Genomic DNA, 24,342 nt, shown 5'->3' on the forward strand with positions numbered 1-24,342 from the left:
GCGCTGGCCCGCGGGCGGCGCGGAGCACTCCGGTCCTCCGCGGAGACACGCGTCTGTCACCCGGGTTCAGCGCGGCCGAGCGACCGCCCGCGGCTTTTCTGTGCTTCCCAAACCGTGACGGTTACCCCACCTTTGCCCTGTGGGGTTAAAAAAAAGCCCCCACCAACCAAAAACCCAGCCCAAGGRGTGCTGGCAGCGCGTGGTCCCAAAGCATGCTGCGGCCTTCTAACCAAAGCAGCTACGCAACCGTTTAAGTAATGGGGGATAAGGGAGATGCTTGGAAGAAAGCCGCGGTCTTGCAAATTCTTTGCAGGCACYGATAAGGGCGGGCAGGAGAGCAATAGCGTGTCTCCAAACCCGTAAAACTGCAACTCTGCTCCTTGGTTTTCTCTCTCCCACCTCCCCCCGTGTGCGCTCCTTCCAAAGGGATGTTTCTAACTGCAGCCAAAGCCCCCAGGTCGCAGAATAGTGGAAGTGTGCTCAGGCAGGCAGAACCAGGCCCGCGGTGTTTCTGCCTCTCCCGTGGTTTCCTGACRGGGAGGGCACCGTTTGGTTTTGCGCTCTGTGTAGCAGAGGTGATCCTCAGCAACTTCGCAGGCTGCTGTGAGCTTTCACGTTTGCAAAGCTGGGTGCAGAGGGCCAGGGTGTCCCATTGCTTTGTCTGATCCATTCCTTCACAGTCCACGGTATGCGAGAAGATCATGGAGCTCTTGGGCCAAAACGAGGTGGACCACCGCCAGCGCAAGGTTGTCATTCTCAGCCAAGACAGGTTCTACAAGGTGCTCACGACCGACCAGAAGGCCAAGGCGTTGAAGGGGCAGTACAACTTTGATCACCCAGGTAAAGCCACAGAAATCAGCCACGCGTATATACAGGCTCACCTCGTGTGACTCAGAGGAAGGCGGCATGTCTGCAAGGGGCACTGAATCTCTGTTTGGAGGACAGTTGGGAATGTTGTTCCTCTTATCACTGAAACTGTAGCAAATCTTTCTGAGCAACCCCTGGTGTAGCACCACAGGCGTGTGTGCCTGGCGTTCCCTGTTAAGGGAGCCTCTGTGAAAGTGCCCTTGCACTGAACTGCACCCTCCCGCTTTGCCGTACCGTCCTGGTGTGCTGATGATAGCTGCTGCCTGGAAAAGGGTTTTGCAAAGCACTTCCAGACTTCTTAGTGCATAGAAACAGGCTATTGCAACATACGTGCTGTGCTGGGAGGTTGCCAATTCTAAAGCTGCCTGCCACGAGGACAGCAGCTTCTCTAGGAGCRTCAGTCATTAAAGCAGGCAGCAGAGTGTATCTTGTCTTTCATGTAATGTGTTACAAGGCCACCAGTTAGTCAGGGAGCAGACTCCCAGAAACTCTGTTGAGGGTGAGCTGTTGCCAGGAGATCAGGAGTCTACTCGTGGTAATGTCTTACTGAGGAAGAAACTTGCACAGCTTTAGCTGCTGTCTTTTGAGCCTCAGTTCCAGCAAATGCACAGTAGAGGTAAAGCACAGTTAAATTACTGTTTGGAGATGAGGTGGGTTTTACCGAAAGGGCTTGCAGAACATGAAAAGTGTTGGACAACCTGTAAAGCTAAGCCAGAAAGGACAGAAATGCTTTTCCCCTTCATGATCTTTTGTCTTTAAATTGCACACATCACTGTCAGGAAATCTTGAAATTTGCATTGCTGCAGGTGATAACTGCTGTTTTACCGCATCTTTGCGGATAGTGATGTTGGACAGCATTCCAGCTTGCATGGTGCTCTGTCTCCCAACTTTCAACTGGCACGGAAATAAACTACACAGAGCTCCATGTCCTTTCCTGGTATTTCTTTTCAACAAAAAACCAACTGTTCCTGTTACTCTGGGGAATGCTATTTAATGGCAAGTGGGARAATGACCTGCCCTGGTCTGAAGTCTAGTGTCTGTTGTGGGTTAAACGGAGTGGGTATCTCTCTTGAAAAGCCTTAAAAATGTCTGAGACTTTCTAAATTACTTTTAAATAACAGACTAAAAGAGACGCACACAAATAAATTGTATAATTACTAAGAGGTAAGAATGGCAACTTCATGTTTGGTTTATTTTAATGTATTGTAGTTGCTTTTAAACAACAAATTCTCCCTTCCTTGTCTTTGTAACCAAATACAGCAATTATAATTTGGGGGTGGGGAGGGTGTTGGATTCTTGCTGGTAGGAAAGAATAAGCCAGARGTTCCCTTTCCCACGATGTAATACTAGACAGTGAACGTCTCCTTCATGACTAGAAAATCTGAGCCRAACATTTGGTATAGCAGCATCTGAACTTCTTCCTCTTTATACCTTCCTCTTGCAGATGCTTTTGATAACGATTTGATGCATACAACCTTGAAAAATATTGTTGAGGGGAAAACAGTTGAGGTACCAACCTATGACTTCGTGACCCATTCTAGGTAGGTTTTCAGTTTTGTGCCAGGTCTCTGGCTTGTGTAGGTTGATGTCTCCCCGTTTGCTGTAGGAGCTGCTCCACTTACCAGCTGGCCCTTATGGACCCTTTCAATGTGGTGCAAGATCCATTTAGTAAAGTGCTCTTTTGTTTTGTTTTCTTTTCCCTGGCAGGCTGGCAGAGACAACAGTGGTTTATCCAGCTGATGTTGTTCTTTTTGAGGGGATCCTGGTCTTCTACAGTCAAGACATTAGGGACATGTTCCATCTCCGGCTCTTTGTCGACACAGACTCGGATGTCAGGCTGTCCCGCAGAGGTAATGCTCTGCTCTCTTGCAGCAGCATCAGCGTGGTGGTGCTCCTTATCCACCTTTGCATTCAGGATAAAACTCATGGTTTCTTATTTTCCTGTCCCAGTTCTGCGAGATATGAAACGTGGCAGGGACCTTGAGCAGATCCTCACCCAGTATACGACGTTTGTCAAACCTGCCTTTGAGGAATTCTGTTTACCGGTATGAAACGTTTCACTAATTTGATTTTTGTTTTTTGGAAGAGAAAGAAAAGAGTTGCCTGGGAATTATGACTGTACTGTAGGAATAGCACTGCTGGCAACAGCTTTTGATAAGAGTTTTTCATGAATCCCATACTCTCTCTGGCTCATCTATGTAATCACTAAAAGCTTAAGGAACTTAAGGTTGGTGCTTTCTGCTTGCAAAGCACCATGGTAATCTGTGCATAGCTGCTATATATTCTCACTACTCATGGCCGTGGCTGTTGTAGCATGGGGCCTTTGACTGAACACTCCTACACTGCATTTATTCTAAGTCTTTGGGGGAAAGAAAGAATCCGTTTCTAGCAGACTCTCTCTCAACAGGGAATACTGATGAAACATGGGGCAGATCATTATACAGGCTGCTTGTTATTCCATAAAATGTAAGGCCAGTTTAGATGTTCACATTAATTTGGAAAATCCTTTGAGAACAAAATCCTGTATGTGGATTAAAGAAGATGGAAAAGACTAGTCCAGGCTTCTGTTGTTCTAGATCAAAGCAATGTTGGAATTGTAAAGGTACTCATTAAAAATGCTGAATTTGCTAACTGATTTTTAAGTAGGGAGGAAAAAACTCAGGGATTTTATGAGTGGTCAAAATCAATAAAATGTGATTGGAGGCAGCAAGGAATTTCACAGGCACATTAGGGGCCTGGGCTTTTAACAGAGATTTAGCGATGGCTTGTGAAATGCTGATTAGAACTAACTCTTATCAAACAGACCTCAGCCTTGAAATCCTTGTACCACAAAATATAGACAATCCATTCAAGGCAATGTACTCTTCACAAGCATAAAAGCAAGTACTCCCACACTTGACCTACCTGGTCAAGTGCCTACCTGGTTTTTATCTGGTGATTACAAAGGGACAGTAAGACCAAGTCCCTGTTACCCAGTATGACTTTTCAATTCTAGATATACTACTGCAACAGCAAGCTTTAACTTGCAACTCAAGAGCRTTAAAAACAAACAAAAAACCCTCTCCATCTTTGCTCTTAGATTTGAGGCATCTGGTAGGTTCTTCCTTCAATATAACTGGCTTTTGCCAGTGACACTCTTCACCACCATTTCTGTTTTGCAGACAAAGAAGTACGCAGATGTGATCATTCCTCGAGGTGTTGACAACATGGGTAAAAGGGAGCTCAGTTCTTTGTCTCTGAGGAAACCACCTCTGGGGTTGGCTATTGGGAAGTGACAGCAGGTGGTACACCACTGTCCTGTTTGCATGCTTACAACGTTGTGTTGTGTTAGAGGGATGCAGGGGAGGGAGCTGCTCAGAGCCTGAGCTAGATTATCAGCCTCTGAAGGCTGGAATGTTTTATATGATTGGAGGTGCAAGGCAGGATGCTGGTTTTAGATGCTGGCATTACAATTGTCTGCCTCTGCTGAGGTCTGACCTCACTGCAGAGGGCAGGCACAGCTTCTTTTAAGGGCCTGCTGTTAGTTTATAGTTTTGAGTTGGACAGGGTTGGATATTCCACATTTTTTTCACATAGCTCAGCCAAGTCTTATACTTGCTGTTCTCCTCTGCAGTTGCTATAAACCTCATAGTGCAGCACATTCAAGACATCCTGAATGGAGACATCTGCAAGTGGCAGCGAGGGGCAATGAATGGACATGGTCGGACCTACAAGCGCCCATTCCCTGAACAAGCAGAGAGCAGCAACGTGCTAGCAGCTGGCAAACGGTCACATCTGGAGTCCAGCAGCCGTCCTCACTAACCTGCCGGAGTCTGAAGGATTTGCCTCTGACCCAGACCAATGCCCAAGAAAATCTGGGAAAGAAAAATTATTAACAAAATGGTTTGTGAAGTGCCCTTTAAATGGTCATAGCAGCACAGGGGATACTGGTGTGAAACTCCTCACAGAGAGGAGAGGAAGGAGTTGGACTACTGCCGCCTCCCTGCCCCTTTCTCCCTAGCTTGTCTGGCTATGTTACTCATTGAACCGGTTTGAGGCAGTTCTACTTGCCTTTTTTAAAAAAATGTTCAAAATGGTATCTAATGCTGTGAAGTCTCCCCTGAAAGTTAAGCACTACCAGGTGTTTAATGAGATATCCCATTTCCCTGATGCTGCTCTTCCTTTGCAGGAAAATTTAGCTGCCTGTTTTTTTTGAAAAGGAAAACAGTCTCTCTCTGTCCAAGACAAGCTCAGACCCTGTTAATTTAAACAAGCAGGTACAGTCTTTATTCTTCTCTACCTGCTCTTTGGGACCTTGAGACCTAGTTCTGGCATTGCTTTCCTGCTGGCCAGCCTCCTTTATCACCTGTAGCAGCTGTGGAGCAGGAGACCTGACCTTATGAACACAACTGTAGAGGAATCTCTTCCCCAAGTTAGAGGTGAAACAAAGGCTGTCTGGGACAAAAAGGAAAGTTACTTACAGTTCAGGAGGCTTAAGAAGCAGTRTGATTCTGGTTCATAATCTGTATCTTCCGAAGGTCCTGAACCTTGCTACACTACCTGTAGGTGAGGCTTTCAATTTGTGCCCAAATACAGTCTCTTTTATCATAGTTACTGAATAGTGAGCTCGAACTGGATTGAGTTGCTCATGGAAAAAAAAAAAAAGATGACTGACCCTGTCAGTTTTAGTGGCTTTGAGGATGTTTCTGTACTGCTGGTTGCAGGGTCTGCTGGGCAGAATCCATCTACCTACAGAACTGGGTAGTTAGTTAAATCAGCAAAGGGGACAGATGCGAATTGTGAGACCTGCCTGATAGCTGWTTGTACTATCTGGACATGTTTCTACCCTCAAGTGGAGTCAAAGTGCTTATCTTACACTTGAACAGTTTTAAACTCATGAATGTTCTGGTTTTCTAAAAAGAGCAGATGAAGCTGGAACTATAAACAGTGATATTCCTATTTCTGCAATTTACTGCAAATAAGTGATACCACAGCAACATAGTTTCTGGAAAACTTCTGAAATGAAGCGTCAGTTGGACCTTTACAAGCGTCTATGTTGTATCTTTCTGTCACCGAGTCTGTACTTAGAGTASGTCTAATAACAGGGGTGAGGTGGGGTGGGGGGGAGAATGTTATTAAGACAAACTTTTTTGTATTTGCTAGTTTTCTAAAACSAAGGTCTGGCTGTGTTGGCTGTGGATGTTTTGCTTTGGCTAATAAACAAATGAACAAACAGTGAGCAGAAATGACCATTTTACATAAAAGATGCTTGCGCTACTTTTACTACAACACAAACATAAAAAGGGAACAGTTTGGGAGATATTCTTACACTCAACAGTTCTTTCTGCCTCTAAGGTCAACTCAGAGTTGTTAGCTTTATCTTTGTAATGGCRGAAGCTTTAGAGAAAAAAATAAAAATGCAGTCTGCACTGTCATCTCTATACCATCTTCAAGACAGTAGAAAGTGGTAGAGGTTGGTTATCTACTAGTGAACACTATGGCTCTGTGGTATGTTTGTGTAATGCTGAAGGGAGGGAGAGAGAAAGCAGTTCATTTCCTGGCTACTGCTGAGCTCTTTTTAGGTCAGGGTGACAGACTAACTTAAACAGTGAGATACTTCATTGAAGCATTAGCTATCAGGGCAGCTTTAAGGAGCAGCAAAATAGTCACTAAACTCTCCTTTGAGTGAATCCAGTGTTTGATCGTACCTTCCTMGTGGGGGGAGACAATCAAGGCATCCTTGAACAGCATTTGTTACAGCAGTAGGRAGCTCTACACTAAAAACACTCTGGTCAGTCTATACTGCTGTTCTCAGTAAGCTTTGATCTCTATTGCACGAGCCTGCTGCTGCAAACCACCTCTGCTGATGGAGCTGAATTATCCTTGGAAGTTTTACCCTGAACCTAAATGTACAAGCCAGCACAGACTTCCTTTCATCATTCTCAGTTCTACCTCGCTTAGAGCTCCTTTTCCAAAGACATCTGAGGTGTAACCCTGTTGCCCGGTAAATACAATACTGCCATTGCTAGAAACAGGCCACAGGCTTTGTACTAATGCCACAAGGCCTCGGGATCTGTCTGGCTTTGTCTTACTTTTCTTGGCCTGCCTGGAGGTTTTTTTTACCTMGTTTAGCTCTAACAGCATTCTTAATTCCTAATTTGTTTTAATTTTGTTTTAATTATGGTTATACCACATGATTATACATAGATACTAGTAACAAGTCATTGCTCTGTGTAGAATGAACTATTTCTAATCCTAGCGTAATGCTGTAGTGCAGAGATAAAAGGCTGCTAGCAGAGGCCATGAAAGTGGGGCACCAAATTCTGTGTCGAGAAATACAAGCATGGGATGATCCTGGAGACCATAGGGGCCAATTACTGGTAGTTAAAGCTATGCAAACTTTGGAGTTGGGCAAAGGCAGTTTTTAAGAGAAAAGAAAATATGTATCCAATATATAGAAGACTTACTTAATCTATAGTAAATTCTATTGTAACACGGCATTGCAGACCAAGCAAGAAAGAACAAAGTGTGTAAGTGCTAGGAAATATGTAAAATAGACTCACATGTACCCTAGAGCAAGAAGAAAGAAACCATCAATATCAGACTCCCAGCAAAGAGGAAAAAGAAACCTCTGGTTATCAACATCATATTCCTCCCAGAAAAGGACCTGGGACGCTGAAAACGTGCTGTAACCACCCTCCAGACTGAAGTCAGCAACCTTACAACCTCAAGGTACAGTGGAAAAAGGGGAGCATAAAAGGCATAGCGAGTGGGGAATCTGTTCGTAACAACTTCACCTGTTGTTGAGACCTTTTCTGTAACAGTAGGGTTTTTTTYCTTTTTTTCCTATTTTAGTTAAATTTGGATTAATATCAATTATTTGATCAGACTGCTAAGATTTCAGCTATACTAACAATAAATACTCGGCTTTGCATAAAATGTGTTTCCATTTACCTGTAACAAGATTGGCAGTTTAATGGAGGCTGTTACCGTTTTCGGATAAGGATGTTCCAACTGTCCTTCCAGCGCAAATCCTTGAGCTCAGCAACCGACAGAGAGGGTTCCCCATAGGTCAAGGGGCTGAATGTGCTATAGACAAGGTAAACTGAAGAGAACCAGGCCACAACCAATGCGCCAAACATGCTTTTGAGAAGCAGMGATCTGGGATTGGGCAGGGCAAGGGGAGGGGAGGAAAATAAAAATAATTCAAGTTACATCAAAGCTATCCAAATACTCCATCCAAGAAGCAGATATGGCTTTTTTTTGGAGGGGGGCTTTTTTTAAAAAAAACAAAAAAAACAACAACAAAAAAAAACAGGGAAATGCCAAGATATGGCCACAGCCATGCTGGAATAAAGGCACTGCTGAGAAAAAAACAAAATCAAACCATACTGCTTGCCTGCAGTAGCTTGCCAAGAGGACAGCATTGGAAGAAAGAACCATCCCACTTGTTTTGTCCTCATCTGTTAAAAACTGTGCAATGACCCACATACCTGCAGAGATGATTGCTCAGGTGCTGTAACACAATGGGAATCAGGAGAATCTGGAATGTGAGGGCAGGTAGGTAGTGGTACAGGAAAAGCGTTTTCTCCATCAGGAAGAAGGGCAGGTAATTCACAGCCCAGCCTCCAACACAGATCCTACCAGCTGATACCCAGAGCTGCCATGCATCTGCAGGAGAGAGAACAACAACTCTGGCCCTAATACCATCTTAAAACACTGTTCCTAGAAACTTACTTAAAGTCTCTAAAACGTAACCTACTTGCAGGCTTTTGTTTTCTATAGTTTGTGTTAAAAGACTTTCAACTTGACCACACTCCTCAATGGAKGGAAATGGTTAAATTATGTCATGATTTTATGAAGTACCTATCAAGACAGCCCACTGCCAAAACAAAGCAGCTTCACCCCATGACAGCACAATGTACTTCCAGAAAGGGAAAACAGGGCAGGCAGAGGAGAGGGCCCCTCTATCAGAAAGATAAAATATCTAAAATAAATACCCCCCATAGAGACAGTATCATCTCCCTGTATTTCCTTCAAATCGGTCACAAAGGTTCTCCATATAGTCCAAACCTAATGCCTGGAGATTRCTTTTATCAAGAGAATAAACTCAAATATTATGCTGGCTACTAGAGTGTTTCATAAGGTGATGGTCACCTTCCCAAAGGCCATAATCAATCTCTTGCTGGGCAGGAAGAAGAGAGAGTACTCTCTACATGCCTGAGCATCCAAAATAAAAATTTCACAGTTACTGCACGGGAAAAGGTGCTAACACAGCTAAACACACAGCTGCGAGAATGTGGCTCTGGCCCCATTAAAGTTTAGTAGAACAGGAGAACTCGTCTCTATGGAATCAGACCTTCAGGAACATCGTAAATTCTTCTCCTTCGTCGTACTAAGTACCACAACGACAAACACACATAGACCACAGCAGCAATGTTAGCCGAAGTCCAGGTGAGAACATTCCCAATGAGGTGAATCTGAGCCTGCAGGATATGAGATGGTCTGAGTCAGAAGAAGGAACGTGCCACAATTCTTTCAGATAAGTTCAAATATTATCCACATATACTTGCTAAATTAAAACTTCAGAATGTACTTGACTAGTAACCTGATCCTTCTTGGAAGGAAGCAGGTTGATAAACTTTTAGACGCTTTTTTTTTAATATATAACATTTAAAAGATGCTACACAGAATCAGTAATGGTAACTACTAAATTGCAGTTTTCCTTTAAAAAAAAAGTGCAAGAAGTGATTTCATTAAAAGAAACAATTGTAAAAGCTATATCACATGTAAAAAAAAATCACTCCCCTGGGAAAAAAAAATATTATTTGCTTTGAAACACCTAGGATTCTTAACAGAGTCCATTCTAAACCAGCTCTTTGGATTGAACTCTTAACTGCAGCCCTGCTCTCACTCACACCTCTGCAGCTCACATCAGAACTCATCTGCTTTGCTCTGTGGGCTCATGTTTATTCCCGTCTTCGAATTTACCCCAGAGGTTGGGTGGAGCCAGTAGGCAATATTTGTATCCATCGTGATCCAGTCTAGAGCAGAGGAGCTGTATTTATGTTCCGTATCTTCATTTTTCAATGTTAGTATCTTCCACTAGAACAAAGGAAACAGAATTGGAACCACAGTTGAGATACCAGGCATGGATGAGCAACTCCACATGTAAGATRGTAAGTTCTTAATCTGAGAGTGGAAAAAGATTTTTCATTTCTTGTACTGAGTACTGATCAATAAAATGGCTTTATTTTGTTCTAATAAAATGCACTTTCCTTAGTGAATTTCTGAAATGTTAATAAGGGGCATCAACACTATTGATTTCACACACAARAACATCAGTTTCAGAAAGATTCTGGATGCCCAACTCCTCCTCCTTCCTTTTCTTTTCTTTACACAGTCATTCATGTACTCATYACTGAATAGTACAGTTGAGCAGTTTTCTAAAGCTCTTCGAAGAGCATTCAGATTTTTTTTTTTAACTGAGGAAGCCAAATTATTCTATCAGCAAGGAATAAACAATGACTTCTCAGACCCAGGGTTTGCAGAAATGTCTGATTTCCTGCTCTGCAGCAGAACAAAGGACAAAGCAAACAGAAAGGGAACAGGGACGATATTCACCTGCAATTCTGCGAATCTGGCCATGAAGCTGAGGTTTTTACTGATGTCCATCTGTGTAGGAGAGTGGAGCTCCACTTCCCTTTCTTTCTGCTCTTGGCCTGGAAAAAAAACAGCATAGTCCAGAAAGAGCAGCATAACAGTGAGAAATCAAGGTATGAGCCCATGATATATCCCGGCTCTTCGCTCGAGGGGCCAGTTTCTGATGCATGAGAACTTGGAAGGGATTTTTAAGGGTTTGGGCATCATGGTATTGTCAAGGCCCATTCAAAAGCTGTTCARATCCATTACTGTGGTCTCACTGAGTGTGGCCAAGACACCCCATGCCAATAACCATGAGAACATCCTCCTCAGTCCATACCCAGCACAAGTAATTCCATGGGACAGCATCCTTCCACCCATGTGAAAGTTGAACTGCAGCCAAATATCCAAAACAATGGCTAGGTTTTTGTTCCTCTTATACTATGAAGGAATGTACTTTTATACAAAACACACGTGCATATCATGTATTAACACATGACACCTCTCCATGAACAGGAAGGGCCCCATCACAGAAATCTGTCTAGAAAACAYGGTTGAGACGTACTTTTCCCATATCTGTGCTCTTCCACATTCCACACCATGCTCTGATGGTAGCCTTTCGATATCTTCTCTCCAACCACCTCCAGCTGCCGATATCCCCACTCAGGTAATGATGCTCCACTGAGCTAAAAGTGAAAGATGATTTAGACTTATGGTCCTGCCAATTTGAACTTCAGGCTTGAAGTTTCTAGGCCCTAACTGTGAAGCTTCTAGGCCCTGAGAGCAGTAGATCAGAGGAAGAGACTGAAAAAAAGTATGTTAAGGTCACYACACAATACAGTCTCAACAAATGCTACACCTATAAAGCCAGTGATTCTGGCAAACACTGTGATGAGATTCTTAACTGCTCTAGCTGCTATGAGCTACTACACACAGACCCAGCACCAATTTCTGAGGCTCAATTGTATAGAGTGGTCACAACCTCCTGAGAAGTAGGATAGCTCTGTATGCTGAAAAGGAATCCAGCCATGAGTACACATGATACAACTACATGAAACATGCACTGCCTTTTTTCCCTTTTACCATATTAAGCAAGTTTATTGTTTCCTTTATTTATTTATATGTTTGTTTTATGTGGTTTGTGCCTTTTGGGAGCACAGAGACTACACAAATTGCATGGAGGAAAAGCTGTAGGCAGATAAACTTACCTTTAGCACTGCAGAGGTGTTCACATGAACGAACCTCACTTCTGACAAAATTGTCTTCCACACGTCTGTATCAGATTCTCGATTTACAATTTCCTACAACACATAGATAAACTTTGATTGTCATCTTGTCTCAGTTGTTTCTTCCAGAAAACAATGTGCTCCTCCCTTCCCTTTGACTACTCACCACTCTCCAGAGGTTCTGTGCTGGCATGGAGATGTTATAATCAATATAACAGGAGACTTCTTGGGAGTGGGGGCTAAGAGGGGCAGCAACATCATGTCTGCAAGACAAGTAAAGTAAGCACCCACAGATCCTCCAATACTGTTTACCAAATCTGTATGAAAAATAAACCCATAAAGTTATCGAGTTTGCTTAGACCAGATTCGCCAATAAAGTAAAATCAAATAACCCATTTGTACTGATTGCACTGTTTACTCTGAAAGAGAACACTCCCCACTAACAAGAGCTGCCAGGAACAGGCTTGTAGGAAGCCAATACAGATGACTGCTGTCCTGGGCTGAAGAACAAGCACTGACTGTGACAAACAGAGAAGCTGTTCACTGGGGTTTCCAATAATGAACAAATTAGGTTTGGAAGGGACACAGCAAAAACCCAAGCTCAGAACATTCCCCTTCCAAATCTGAGTGATATTCAAGAGCACACTCACTCCCTTTGGATAGCAGTCAGGAAGCCATTTCATAGTGCAGTCTTTACAAAACAGGCAGGAATCCACAGCAGTCAGCCTCAGCACACTGGCTTCTCCAAAATATTGTCTTAACTTTCAGAGCACACCCTTCATGCAGGATTATGCCAAGAAAGTCAGCAGAGCTGCTAGATGACCTGTCAGTCTCACAAAATATTAAATATCTCTGCCTGCCTGGAGAGTAGGCAGTGAAGGGGGAAGGATTCAGACTCACCAAGGGAAATATGTACTTATGAATTTGCAGAATTAGCATGAATTGTATCAGGTAACTATGAGTCAACATGTCTGCAACCATCATTAGCCCCTTTAAAGACCCCTAGCACACTAGACCAGAACATCTAGTAGGCACTGAATAGTTTTTGATTAGTATCACATCCCACTGCCAAGTCAACTGCAGAAAATAAACAGCATGCTGTATCCTTTCTCCAGGGCACAGGGATGACCCATGTGACTAACATTTGAGGCCTCTGCTAGCCCCGCTGCTTAAGAATCCTCGAATAACAGGTAGTTTATAGTCTAGCTGAACATAAGGGTGACTGCACTTCCACCACAAATAGTTATTCTGAGAACCGGGAAAACAGAATGAGCAAGCAAGCCTGGAAGAGCTGAGGATGGGGAAAAGTCTTACGTGTTGAGGAATCGGGTCGTGATGCCATGGACCAGCTGCACAATGTGTCCGTGTCTGACAGGACGGGGTGGGTTACTCACCACCAGCTGCTGCCTGGTGGAGTGATACACAAGAGGAAGTGGTTACATTCTTCTTTCTAAATAATGCAACTTTGTCATGACCAAACTGTCAGGTCAAGGAGCTGCAGATATGGATAAAAGGACAGACATTTAGGTGGTAAAATGAGAAATTCAAGCAACTGATATAGATTATACCAGAATGGAAACAAAGCTTGCCAAGACAAAGGAGAGTTAAGGGCAGAATGTTTCAGGGGATTGGTAATGGGATATCAACACCTCAGCCTTTACCTCAGTGGCCTGAATCTAGGTCAGTCAGAAGCAAGTCCAGATTATTCCCATCAAACAGCTGTTTGGTGGCTTTGGTGAAATGAGTAAGTGCTTCAGTGAGATCTGACAGGTGTTTTTACTACCACTGAGGTCACTTTTGGCAGGCTAATAAGAGAGATTAATGGCTGTCTCCATGAAGGAGACCAAATTCAACTTGCCTCTTAACAGGGCTAATGCATGCTTTGGCAAGGGGAATGCTGCAGTTGACCTAGCTTCTGCCTGTATTTTATCGCTCTATGAGGTTCACAGAAGGCCTACACATTCTTCAGGGCTTGTAAGAGTCTTGAGTCTGAAAAATTTTAAGAAGATACCTTTTTCGGTGGTTCCCACAAAGAGTCTGGTAGAGTCTACATTTGAAAGGTTTCTACTATGGCCAAACTTTCCCAGTGTGGATATGATTTACAATGGCACACAGTCCTTCTGGTAAAACTGTTTATACAGTTCCCAGAGTAACACAAGAAACCTACAAAAGCAACTTTTTGATCAGTATAAAATGACATCATACAACGGCTTTCACTGGCAGAGCTACAGGAACAAAGAGTCCCGCTCCTAACTGACAGTTACACTGGGAAAACACTCAGTCACAGTCACACACTTGGAATTCCTCCTGATGTGGCAGGCTCTACATTTCATCCCACATTTGAAGTACAAAGAAATACTCATTCTGCAAAAGTGATTTCTACTCTCTTCTGAGACCTATTCAAGTTTGATAAAACTCATCAAGGCAATTAAATGTCAAGGTTTGCACACTTCAAAAAGCAAAACTTCACTTTCATGCAAAGCACCTGAAGAGTTCCCATCAATCTCATTCCTCTTTAAAGTTCCCTTTGCATACTGCACAGCTAGAGCTCTGGTGGGAGCAGCACAAATAGAATTTCTGAGCCTTCCATAATGCTTCTAACATAATGAAGTTGGGACAATCTGCCAGCCTAATTCTGTAGCTGAAATGACTTTCCTTAGGGCTTCAACCCTCATAAGCAAGGAATAGTTATGTCCAGTTTAAGTAAAGCACTACTTATGTTTTGGAAGTGTATCGAGCTGTGCTTACAGCAGATTGGCAGTAAGTCTCTTGCATACTCACATTCCAGGATCTTTGACAATCCACCAGTTGTTCACATCCTTGAAAGGGTAACACGTCACCTGCTGTTGATGGGAACTACCTCGGCCATTCTCATACCTGTACAGAAGGTTAAAACAAAACAGGTGTGAACAGTACATTTCAGTGTTCAACAGTCACAGCTACACAAATCTGTAACAGATCAGTGGGTCCACCGGGCCTAATAGACAGACTGCCAGAACTCAGACTAAGATATCTGGACTGCCAGATGAACCAGAGCATATTTTCACCCTAAGATTAGATAATAAACCAGATTCCTCACCTGATGGGGTAAGTGTTCTTGTGAGAATGGAGCCAACACTGCATGGGTTTGCCCAACACATTCCGCAGAGTAATCTGAGAGCCATAAGCCACCTCTAAGGGTTGACCCTGAGTGATTCGAGCTAGCCCACCCTGTGAAGTATAATGAAAGGGTAAGTGGAAAGAAGAAACAGCAACACAGAGGCTGTTTAAATTCTAGTAAGAGTCACTTGTCACTTTAACATAGCAGTAGCTATGCCTTCTTATCTGGTTGTAGTTAAAAAAAAAAAAATTTTTGCAGTACTACACTCATCAGAAGTTAAATAAACCAGGCGTTGGTTTATTGTTGATGTTTAATTATTTATTATATCTTATATGTATTAATAATCTATATATAATTCTTTATTGTATCTTTAATTATTTATTATATTTTGCAGGCTTTGCAAGTCTGCGGTGTCTTAGGGAATATCCCTAAAGCCATGATGTACAAACAGAAAGACTAAGTGGTCTCTTACAGGCATATCACACAGTCACCCTTAGAGTATATAAATGCCTTTTAGCAGCGCGTCAAGTGACATCACTACATATGGCTTTCCTTCACCTACAGATGACACTGTGTTTAGCAGCATACAGCTGGATACATTGGTACAGTTTTCCTCATAGCTGGATGTTTTAAACCATAATCCCCTAAGTTTTTTTCCCCATTAAATTACTGGATTAAAATAAATTGTAAATATAATTAATTTAATATATTCAAATAATACACATATTTTTGTTGGACCAATTTCAAAGTCATCACTTAAAAGAGTTCAGTACTGTATCTGCTCCTTTGGAGTTCCCTGTAGAAAAGGCCAAGTCTTCAACAGAAGAGCAAACATATTGCTCTCAGTTCATTGGGAGAAAGCTTTTCATCTGCTATTCAGATTTCTGTCCCTTGTTTTTTAAACTTAAAGCAGTACTACAGCACCAAAGCAGTAAAAAGTCATAAAAGGAACAAATATGCAGGATCACAGGAACAAGAGTGCAGGTGTGACCATKTTTTCTTTACCTCCAAGCTGGCTTGGAAAGCACTTGTCATAATTTGATCATGAGGCCCAGAGCGATACAGCAAAGTCAAGTGAATGTAGAAGAAGGATAGGTAYATCATCACTGGGATGATGATGAGGGACAACCCCCGAGCCAGAAAATGGCACATCAAGGAAACCTAGAAGAAACAGAGAATTCACTGTTTTCACACTCCAGGTATTAAAATACCAGTGCACTTGGCTTGTTTTACTTGCCTTTTTAAAGTCCCCCAACTACCCTCATTCAGCTACAACACTGAGGACACCTGGATAACTTTCACTGAAGATTTGAACTGAAGCCCACAGGAGGTATGTAAAATAGTGTAGGTTTTAAGCCACAAATCACCAAGACAAGGATATTAGCAGAAAAGCCAATCACAAACACAAACGTTTCTTAAACTTAACTCCATCCTCCTCAGCAATTTTACTGGGAAAGTATTCTAAAACACAAGGTTTTGCAAACTGTGATGGGGGACTGTAGTATAAAAAACAGCTACAGGTAGAATTGTTACTTGAAGATTTGGAAGTCTCTTAGTTGGTTCTTGTTAGGAAAAGTTATACGTAATGTATTTTGAATGTTGTGCTACCTACATTTGACAAGTTCTGGTCTCCTATCATATGCCAGAAGTGGAGTCCTGCGATGACCAAAAGCAGCATATAGGTGAACAGACCCATGTATTTCACTCTGAGTAAAGAGCACATAAAAACTCATCAAGAGTTAAAAACTACACACATCTATGACTGTTACTTAATGTAAGATGTATATATTCAAACTCTATCTTGAATAGGATACATTTAAGTCCAAGGGCTTTGATTCATGACAAGTTCAGCATGCCAATATACGTGAGTTTCAAGACTTTGACCTAGAAGGGTATTTTGTTAGCTAAATAAATTAAAYAACTGGCAGTGACAAAGGCAGAGAATCTTCTTGGTAACGAGGTGACAGATCAGAAAGTACCGAGTCCCTAAATTCAGACTTACTGACGCTTGAGGGGACGAGGAAGGAGGGGTGAAATCTGATGCTAATTTATAACATAAAGACATATTTGAAAAATACACTTTGTTCTTCCCATGATATTAGCCTTTAATGTCTGGTATTGCTCCCAGTGAATTGATACGCTTGCCTTAGAAACAGTCTAACTCAAGAACATAAGTCATGGACAAGCATGCTCACAACAATATCAAGAATGAAGCCCCACCTACACCTCAGAYGGTGGGCAGAAAAGTCAGCTTACTAAAACAAAGATGTGCTAGTACTTACCCAACTGCACAAGAACAAGCTACTCCAGTCAAAAGAAGCCAAAACCACCAGCTTCCAGAGAAGGAACTTAAATAAAAGGCCAAAGGAAAATATGTTACAGTGAGATCTGAATACCTGCTTGGATTTCTAATATACTTGCTTGAATACGGGTAATTTAACTTGGAGAAAACCTGCAGGTCTCCACTATTTCTTATTCTACTCAGAGGTATCTCATACTCAACCTCCCAGGCCACCAACACTCAGCTGAAACCTACAGGATATTGTTAAATGTATTTCTCTGTATTCTGAAAAGCAATTCTGAACACTAAAGGTCTACCCGGTTTCTGATACTGCAGTCAGAGCAAAGTATTCAGCCACTTGTTGGACTCAGTTCAAAGTTGATTCTGCTTTAAGATCATGTCTTGTAAGGATCAGAGAATAATGAAGTCACAAGAGAAGAGACAAAGATCTCTAGATTCAGTGCTGGTAAACACTAACAAAGGAAAGTAAATGACCTACTATCAGCAGTATTTCTGTGGAGAGAAGGAAACTATAACAATAAAATATCCAGGAAGGAAAATGTGTGCTCCCCAAGGGATTTTATTTTAACTAAAAAATGACAACTTTGCTACCAGTTAAAAAAGATCATAACACTGTTCATAACAGCAAAACCTTAGAGTAGCCTTGTAAGAAGTCAAAGTTCTGGATTTTACAAACAGAGGAAGTGTGTTTCAGAAAGGTGAAGTAACTTACAGAAAAACACACACAGTCTGTGATAAAAGAGTAATCAAAAAAGAATCGAAAAGGACCGGAGACAATTCAGCTTTACCTGTAGCTCTGCGAATTGTAAAACTTCAGGTAGGACAAAACTGCAAGTAGGATAAAAAATATCAATATTGATTCCAAGAGCATGAACCTTGACTGAGTGATCAAAGAGTTCTCTGTTGGAAAAGAGAGATGGACACAAAATTAGAGAAAYTTATCCAGTGGGAAACTACTAGACAAGTGCTTTACCTCAGAAAATAGCATCATTACGCAAAAAAGAACCTGCCCCTTTAAGAATGGCCCATCTGTTTCCAGTCCTTTTGGCTGTCATATGGAATTATTGAGTTTAAAAGGACAAAAACCTTCTGATCTCGGCAAAGTGCATGCCAATAATTGACCCCAAGGACAAAGAAGTGGGCAGGAAGTAGAGCCTGGCAGTAGGCAGATAAGGCTGCTATGCTTGCCTACAAAAGCAAAGAAAATGAATGCTGGGAGACTCAGACAGGTGCTTCTCAAGGCAGCAAAAGTCAAGGCAGTGACTCAAGTAAGCAATGAGCATGATGATGAATTTTCAAGGAAGGGTGCTGCATGGAGCTATGGCTGCCTTGCATAGGGCTTCCCGCACTGGAAACAGAGCTACAGGTAACTAGGAGAAGTTTCACTTATTAGACTGCTAACAGGCTGGTGAGAGGCTCCTTCCTTCTCAGGCATTCACAAGCAGATACTCAGAGAAAATAAACATGAGAACAGTGTCAAATCATGGTGTTAAGGACCTGCAGTTTGGAGACAAACAAATGTGAAGAGCTCCAACTGTAAGTAGAGCCCTCCTGCTGCTAAGAAACAGCATGTTGTAACTCATCCTGTAAACCTCTGAGGAAGAGAGTACAGCTCTCCTCACAGGCAAGAAATGTGTTTTTCTGTGAGGTTGTTAAGACTAGCCACTTTATTCAATAATGAAGTGAACTAGCAGTATCTTGTTTAAAGATGCAGTCTAGCACGGCACCTTCTGCARAGCTGTATGGACAGAGGGGACCAGAGAGGCACAGCAGAGACTGATACAGGTCAGGACTGCAACTGGGCTCTAGCATGTTGTTAGTGTTCTGTGAGGAGATGCTACTCCAGCCACTGTTCCTTTTACATGCTCTAAAAATTCAAAAGGGGATAAGGGACTATACCCTCCCTGTATGAAAAATGGGGCCCAAGGGCACCTATATGCTTAGTCTTACCTAAGAGAATCAGAAGAGCAGCTCCAAGTGCAGTACAGTGGGAGAAGTGCATTTCTACCAAAATCTGGTATGCTAAAGGGACACAGAGAGCACCAGCCAGCGCTGGCAGGAATCGCAAGGACCAAACAGGAACATTCATACTATATTCTAAAATAGGAGACAACAAATGACACAAGAATTTGGAAATTATTAATTGCAGAGAAGCTGGTTCAATACAGAATTCCTTATGACTACAACAACTTGTTGAATGTGACTCCTACCCTTAGTTATTTACTGTCCGGCTTGTACTACTTTCAAACTGTTTTAACTGATTAAAAGCTTCTGTGCTATGGGAACATTATGTTTTAAACTTCCATTAAAGGCCTGCAGAAGACCTAGCTAAGAGGAGAACTAAAGTGTCAGATACAGCATTATTTCCAYTAGTCAGGAATAACGAATCTGTCAGCTGCTCAAACACTGCTTATTTTCTCAAAACAACGAGAATGTTATAATCAGCTCTTACCAGCTCCAATTCTGTTCCATAAGAAGTTTCCATCAAATCCTCCTAAGTAACCTAAAACATAAACAGCAATTCAGAATTTCCAGCATCAAAACTGGAGTATAAGAATGAGTCTAAATCGGTCCTGGAACCATTCTGCAAACACCCAGCTCCTSCAGACATTGAAGGCCTCTTTCCCAAAAAAGGATACTCTCCTACTGTTTTGCCTACGGCAGTGTTTCATAAACTGTGGAAGCATGAAGAAAATACATTGGGAACAACAGATTTTCAGTGACAAAGGTGTATGTAGGTTTAATCCCTCCTTTCCATACACAGATACTTGTACATGTCACAGTTACAGAGAGGAACTCAGAGTTTAAACTAAGCTTGTTGCCTACTATTTCTAGTCACTAGCAGTTCTCATCTTATGTTCCTCTTTATTCAAACAACTGGATAACAACGAGGTAACAGATACATGGCTCTGTCACTTCCCAAGYACTCATGTGATAGCCCTGTAACAATACTAAATAAGGGAAATCCTAACTCTCTCTACATCAGAACCTCTCAGCTGCCTTGTATTTTTCTCCAATGACAGGATCTGGCAACTTATATTTAACCAGAACTTCWCTCCTCTAGATCAACTGAAAACAGACATTTCCCAATCTCAGCAGCTGCCCTACCTCCCAAAGCTAGCAGCATATGGCCAAAAGGTGGGCCACTGTCATCCACGAAGAAGATTCTCTTCATGTAGAGGGAAACGAACTGGCCATAATAAACTTCATCAAAACTGAAATACAACAGAAAGAAACATGTCAAGTCTCATTGGAAGTAGCTGGCAAGCTACAGATATACTAGGGAAGGAAACCCTGATTTGCTGGCAAAAGGCTAAGAATACAATGAAGGATAATGAAGCACTTTGGCCCCCTTACATTCCCCTCTTGACTGTTAGGGAAACATTGTTACCACATTCACTGGGGCCGGCACCAGGGTAGCTCTGCTCTTCTGATGCTGCATTCTTACTAGCAAGTGTTTTAAGAAAAACACTTCCGTGGTTCCAAGAGGAAGTAAAATATTTTACTCACACTACAGCCCGTGGATAGGAAAGCCCCCAAAGACGGCTTATTAATCCCATCACAGTCAATGCTAAGAGGTTCATATTTATCTCTGCAGTAATCACAATTGGATTCTTCAGAAATCCCAACATCCTGTCAATGGTCTCTCCAAACCTTTGAAAGCAGAAAGAAAAAATCAGCAGTCACCCTTTCGCTATCTGAAGATCACTTGACAGAAAGCATGCAACACTACTTTTGGCTATTAGTAATTCATGGTAACTGATCTTCCACAGTTTTCTTGGTTTACACATGTATGTGTTTTCTAYTATACATATAGTAGTAACTTTAACTGTGAAATGAAGAAGTCACTAAACTTGCAAAAAAAAAAAAAATCCCCACGTAATTTTTCATCTGCCCTGCTTCTACATGTATATGGCTCTCTGTCACCAGTAGTAAGCTGGAAACTTTACTTCTTCTTACCCTGGTTCTGCAAAACACAATAGCTTAATTCAAGTCCATATTCTGCTGCTCTTTGCACTATGCAAACCTCCCAGGCCAAACTCTGGTGCTAATGGTACACAAGAGGCTCAGACACTAGACTGCTCTCACAACTTAAAAAAAAAATAGAGAAAGAAAAAACATATTTCCACGTAAACTGTTCAGGGGAAACCCACAAACATCCTCTGTCTCACAAAGCTGGCTATGGGAGCACCAGTGTAGGTTATGAAGGACTCTAGCGCAACCTAGGGGACAGGGAACCCTGTAGAAAGCATGACTGAATTCTCTCTTACTCCTGTGGGCAGGAAGAATTGCTAAGAGCTAAACCGTCAGAAAACGTCAGCATCAGTGTTGTATCTCCTCACCTCAATACAACTGAAAGTTACTGGAATAAATCCTTCTGTATGGCTTTGATCAGGTGAGAACAAAGCAAGACATGAGCACATCACCACCACCAAGTGCAGTGCCACCGTCCTYGTTTCTCACTTCCTATAAAACACAAATCCTGTTCAGCTGTAAGTTACCCTGCAGAACCACCTTTTGCAAGAAACCCCTTGCAAAGCTGTGCTCTCCATCTCCGCCAGGGACCTCACGCTGCTGCCCCACCTGCCTGYGCACAAGGGCAGGCCCCATACCCAGCCATCACCTCACAGGCTGTGACCCTAAAGAGGACCTAAAGAGGAGGGAAGAGGACCACACTTTGCACGAGTCCRCTTCTCGAGCAGTGCTGGCAGGCCTTGAACCCAGGGCCAGGAGGAAAACAGGACCCCTAACCCCCCCTCCAAGCCTTGAACCTCCTCTTGATCTTTACAGGGGTTCAGTAGGACCACGAACCTCCACAACTAGCCTAGTACCTCTCCCTTAAGCCTCACAAGAAGGTATGTGGGACCTACCAGCTCCCCCACACCAGGCCTCATACCCCTCCTGCACTGCCTTGAGCCTTGGGGGGGGAGAAGGGGGGAGGCAGTGGGATAACCTCCCCCCCCCAAGGCCTCCACGGGGCACGACGCCCCCCCCACGCCCCCCACCAGGCCTTGTTCTGCCCCCTGAGCCGTACGCGGGGGGCAGGCCCACCCCTGCCAGGCCTCGCCCCCGCCCCAAGCATTACACGGGGAGGCACCAGGACCGCTACCCGCCCCCTCCTCCCCCAGCCTCGCACCCCTCCTGCCCCGCGAGCCTTACGGAGCTGCGGCAGGGCAGTGGGACCCCAGCCGCCCCCTGGTGCCCTCCGGGGCAGCAGCGGGACCGGCCGCCCCGGCCTCGCGGCGCAGCCCGGAGGAGATGGCGGCCCCCTTCCCCCCACCCCGGCCGCCCCAGGGGGCGGTACCGGCGCGCGCGGCCCCGCCCCGCCCCCTCCGCAGCGCCGGATGTGGCGTCAGACGCACGCGGCGCCGTGAGGGAAGCGAGTCTTGTTGCTATGGCAACGCCTCGGCAGGGAAGGCGCGGGGGAGGAGGGAGAAGCCGCCATGGCGGCTGTCCCCACAGCCCCGAGGGGGCGCCAGGCCGCGCAGGCAGCGGCCCCCGGGGTCTATGCCACCCCCCACTGCGGGGGAAGCACCCCGAAGTGCGGCTTTCCCTGTCCCTCTGAATGCTGTGGACATGGCGGATTACACTTGCTAGTATAATGATAGGTGCAAGCCCATAAAGCATTTGTCTTTCTGTATTTAAGCAAAACAACCAGACAGGGGCCTGCTTTTTTGAGAAAAGCATAATCTGCTTTATTTTTTTTTACTTTTTTATTTAAATAAGGAGAATTCTTTCATATGGAAAGAGCTAATACAATCACATATTTGAAAGGAGAAACAATAGGTACTGAAACGAGGAAAAAGGGCAATAAAGAGTGTGCCGCAACTGGCCTGGTGATTCCGTGATTCAAGTTCCGGTCCAAGTAAAAGTTTCCAAAAAATATAAACAGGTTGCACGTTACACAATTATCCATCGTCTGCCCTTTCAAATATCTGGTCTACATGAAAAGACAAAGAGGAAAGGCCAAAAAAAATTTAATATACAGGTCATGAGGTTAAAAGCTTTAAGGAGTACAATATCCCCTTGAGAAACAACAAATGCAATTTATACAGAACCAGAGAAAGAATTCCAGCTAAGGACAATGCCTTGAGACATGCTGAAGAGCGAGTGCCTCACTGCTGCTGCTGTGATTCCCAGGGCTACTGGTCAGGGTTATGGCTGCAGACATCTTGAGGAACTCATCAAACCCAGGAGGGTGTCCATGGCCACCAGGAAAGCCTGGTGGTTTTTGGATTAAAATTAAAAAATAAAAAAAAGTGTAGTTGGACTAGTGCTGTCTCTTCAGAGTCAGCAGTTCCACTGCTTCTGCAAAATGCTTATCTCTCATTGATGGGCCACATCTAAGAATATTCTGATGCCTGTTGTAAATTCTTACAAGCAAATCTTTCTTACATGGAAACTGGGCTGCCATATGTCCAAAATAACCCACGCTACAAAGAACTAATGTGTTTAACTAGTCAGAAGCAAAACAAAAGGTTAATAAAATGCAACAGAACAGATCTTGGCATGCAGTGGTGCTCGCCTGAAAGTGAATATAGTAGCCTGCCAAAAGGTGAGTCATAGCCAAAGTGCTAAGCTCATTTTTTTACTATATATCTATAAATACACGGGAACCACAGGGCAGCTTATAGCTTTGCAGCGTTCTTGCAAGGAAATTATTAAACAGAGTGCCTCTCTGCATGAACACAAACACGTATGAAGTTCAATGGGCTGCAAACACATTCAGAGTTACTGACTACGGTGTAGCTGTCACATGGCAGAGCCAAGAGTGAATTATGAAATATAACAATATCTGTTTCACTAGTGACTGTGCTGCTTCCACTTGACATTTAAAAATATATTGGAGCATTTTTTTAGTTCTTTTTTCCTTCCCTAACCTCAAGTTTGTTTTTTTTAATTAAGAGCTAAAAGTAGGCTGAACTAGAAAGCAGCACTGAATGCAGCAGCGAGACCATGAATCACTGTGTGTAAGAGAACAAGTTACATATGTGCTCCAGACCTTGTGCTGAATGATCTAAACAAAGAGCAGCAAAGTCAGCCTCTGAATATTTCTGCTTCACCCATTGTTACTGAAAATATGGATTCCACTTCTCCCTCCCACTGCACACTGCATCTTTCCTAGCAGAAGGAACCTGGTAGCTGATTTCCAGCCAAAGGAAAAGGAACAGCAGCAAAGGAATAAATCACTAGGGTGATATCCTTCAACAGTGGAAATGGCAAGC

At 43.3% G+C, this 24,342-nt stretch overlaps 2 protein-coding genes across 5 annotated transcripts; one reads left to right on the forward strand and one right to left on the reverse strand.

Moving 5' to 3' along the window:
* The first annotated feature begins 649 nt into the window (after positions 1-649).
* UCK1 (uridine-cytidine kinase 1) lies at positions 650-6,082 on the forward strand. 2 transcript variants are annotated; one of them, XM_085325357.1, is made up of 6 exons: positions 650-840; positions 2,312-2,408; positions 2,575-2,717; positions 2,818-2,912; positions 4,029-4,148; positions 4,481-4,565. In XM_085325357.1, exons 1-5 carry the CDS (start codon positions 702-704, stop codon positions 4,140-4,142), a joined length of 588 nt encoding a protein of 195 aa, XP_085181483.1. In that variant the 5' UTR covers positions 650-701; the 3' UTR covers positions 4,143-4,148; positions 4,481-4,565. The 2 variants fall into 2 exon arrangements, with proteins under 2 accessions (XP_085181483.1, XP_085181482.1); XM_085325356.1 differs by having other exon boundaries at positions 652-840; positions 4,029-4,077; positions 4,481-6,082.
* Positions 2,033-22,411, reverse strand: POMT1 (protein O-mannosyltransferase 1). 3 transcript variants are annotated; one of them, XM_085325343.1, is made up of 22 exons: positions 22,277-22,411; positions 21,460-21,583; positions 20,627-20,770; positions 20,225-20,331; positions 19,569-19,619; positions 19,067-19,213; positions 17,905-18,016; positions 17,097-17,162; positions 16,427-16,520; positions 15,820-15,975; positions 14,794-14,924; positions 14,496-14,591; positions 13,029-13,121; positions 11,881-11,977; positions 11,697-11,789; positions 11,054-11,174; positions 10,471-10,568; positions 9,838-9,951; positions 9,206-9,332; positions 8,340-8,517; positions 7,837-8,007; positions 2,033-2,819 (listed from the first exon to the last, which is right to left on the reverse strand). In XM_085325343.1, the coding sequence occupies exons 3-22, from the start codon at positions 20,746-20,748 to the stop codon at positions 2,801-2,803; spliced, it is 2,193 nt and encodes a 730-aa protein (XP_085181469.1). In that variant the 5' UTR covers positions 20,749-20,770; positions 21,460-21,583; positions 22,277-22,411; the 3' UTR covers positions 2,033-2,800. The 3 variants fall into 3 exon arrangements, with proteins under 3 accessions (XP_085181469.1, XP_085181471.1, XP_085181470.1); XM_085325345.1 differs by having other exon boundaries at positions 7,801-8,007; XM_085325344.1 differs by lacking the exon at positions 21,460-21,583.
* Positions 22,412-24,342: the final 1,931 nt, after the last annotated feature.

Source organism: Rhea americana, unplaced genomic scaffold (assembly GCF_003343005.1).
Source record: "Rhea americana isolate MKP2758 unplaced genomic scaffold, rheAme1 scaffold_97, whole genome shotgun sequence".
Classification (NCBI taxonomy): domain Eukaryota; kingdom Metazoa; phylum Chordata; class Aves; order Rheiformes; family Rheidae; genus Rhea; species Rhea americana.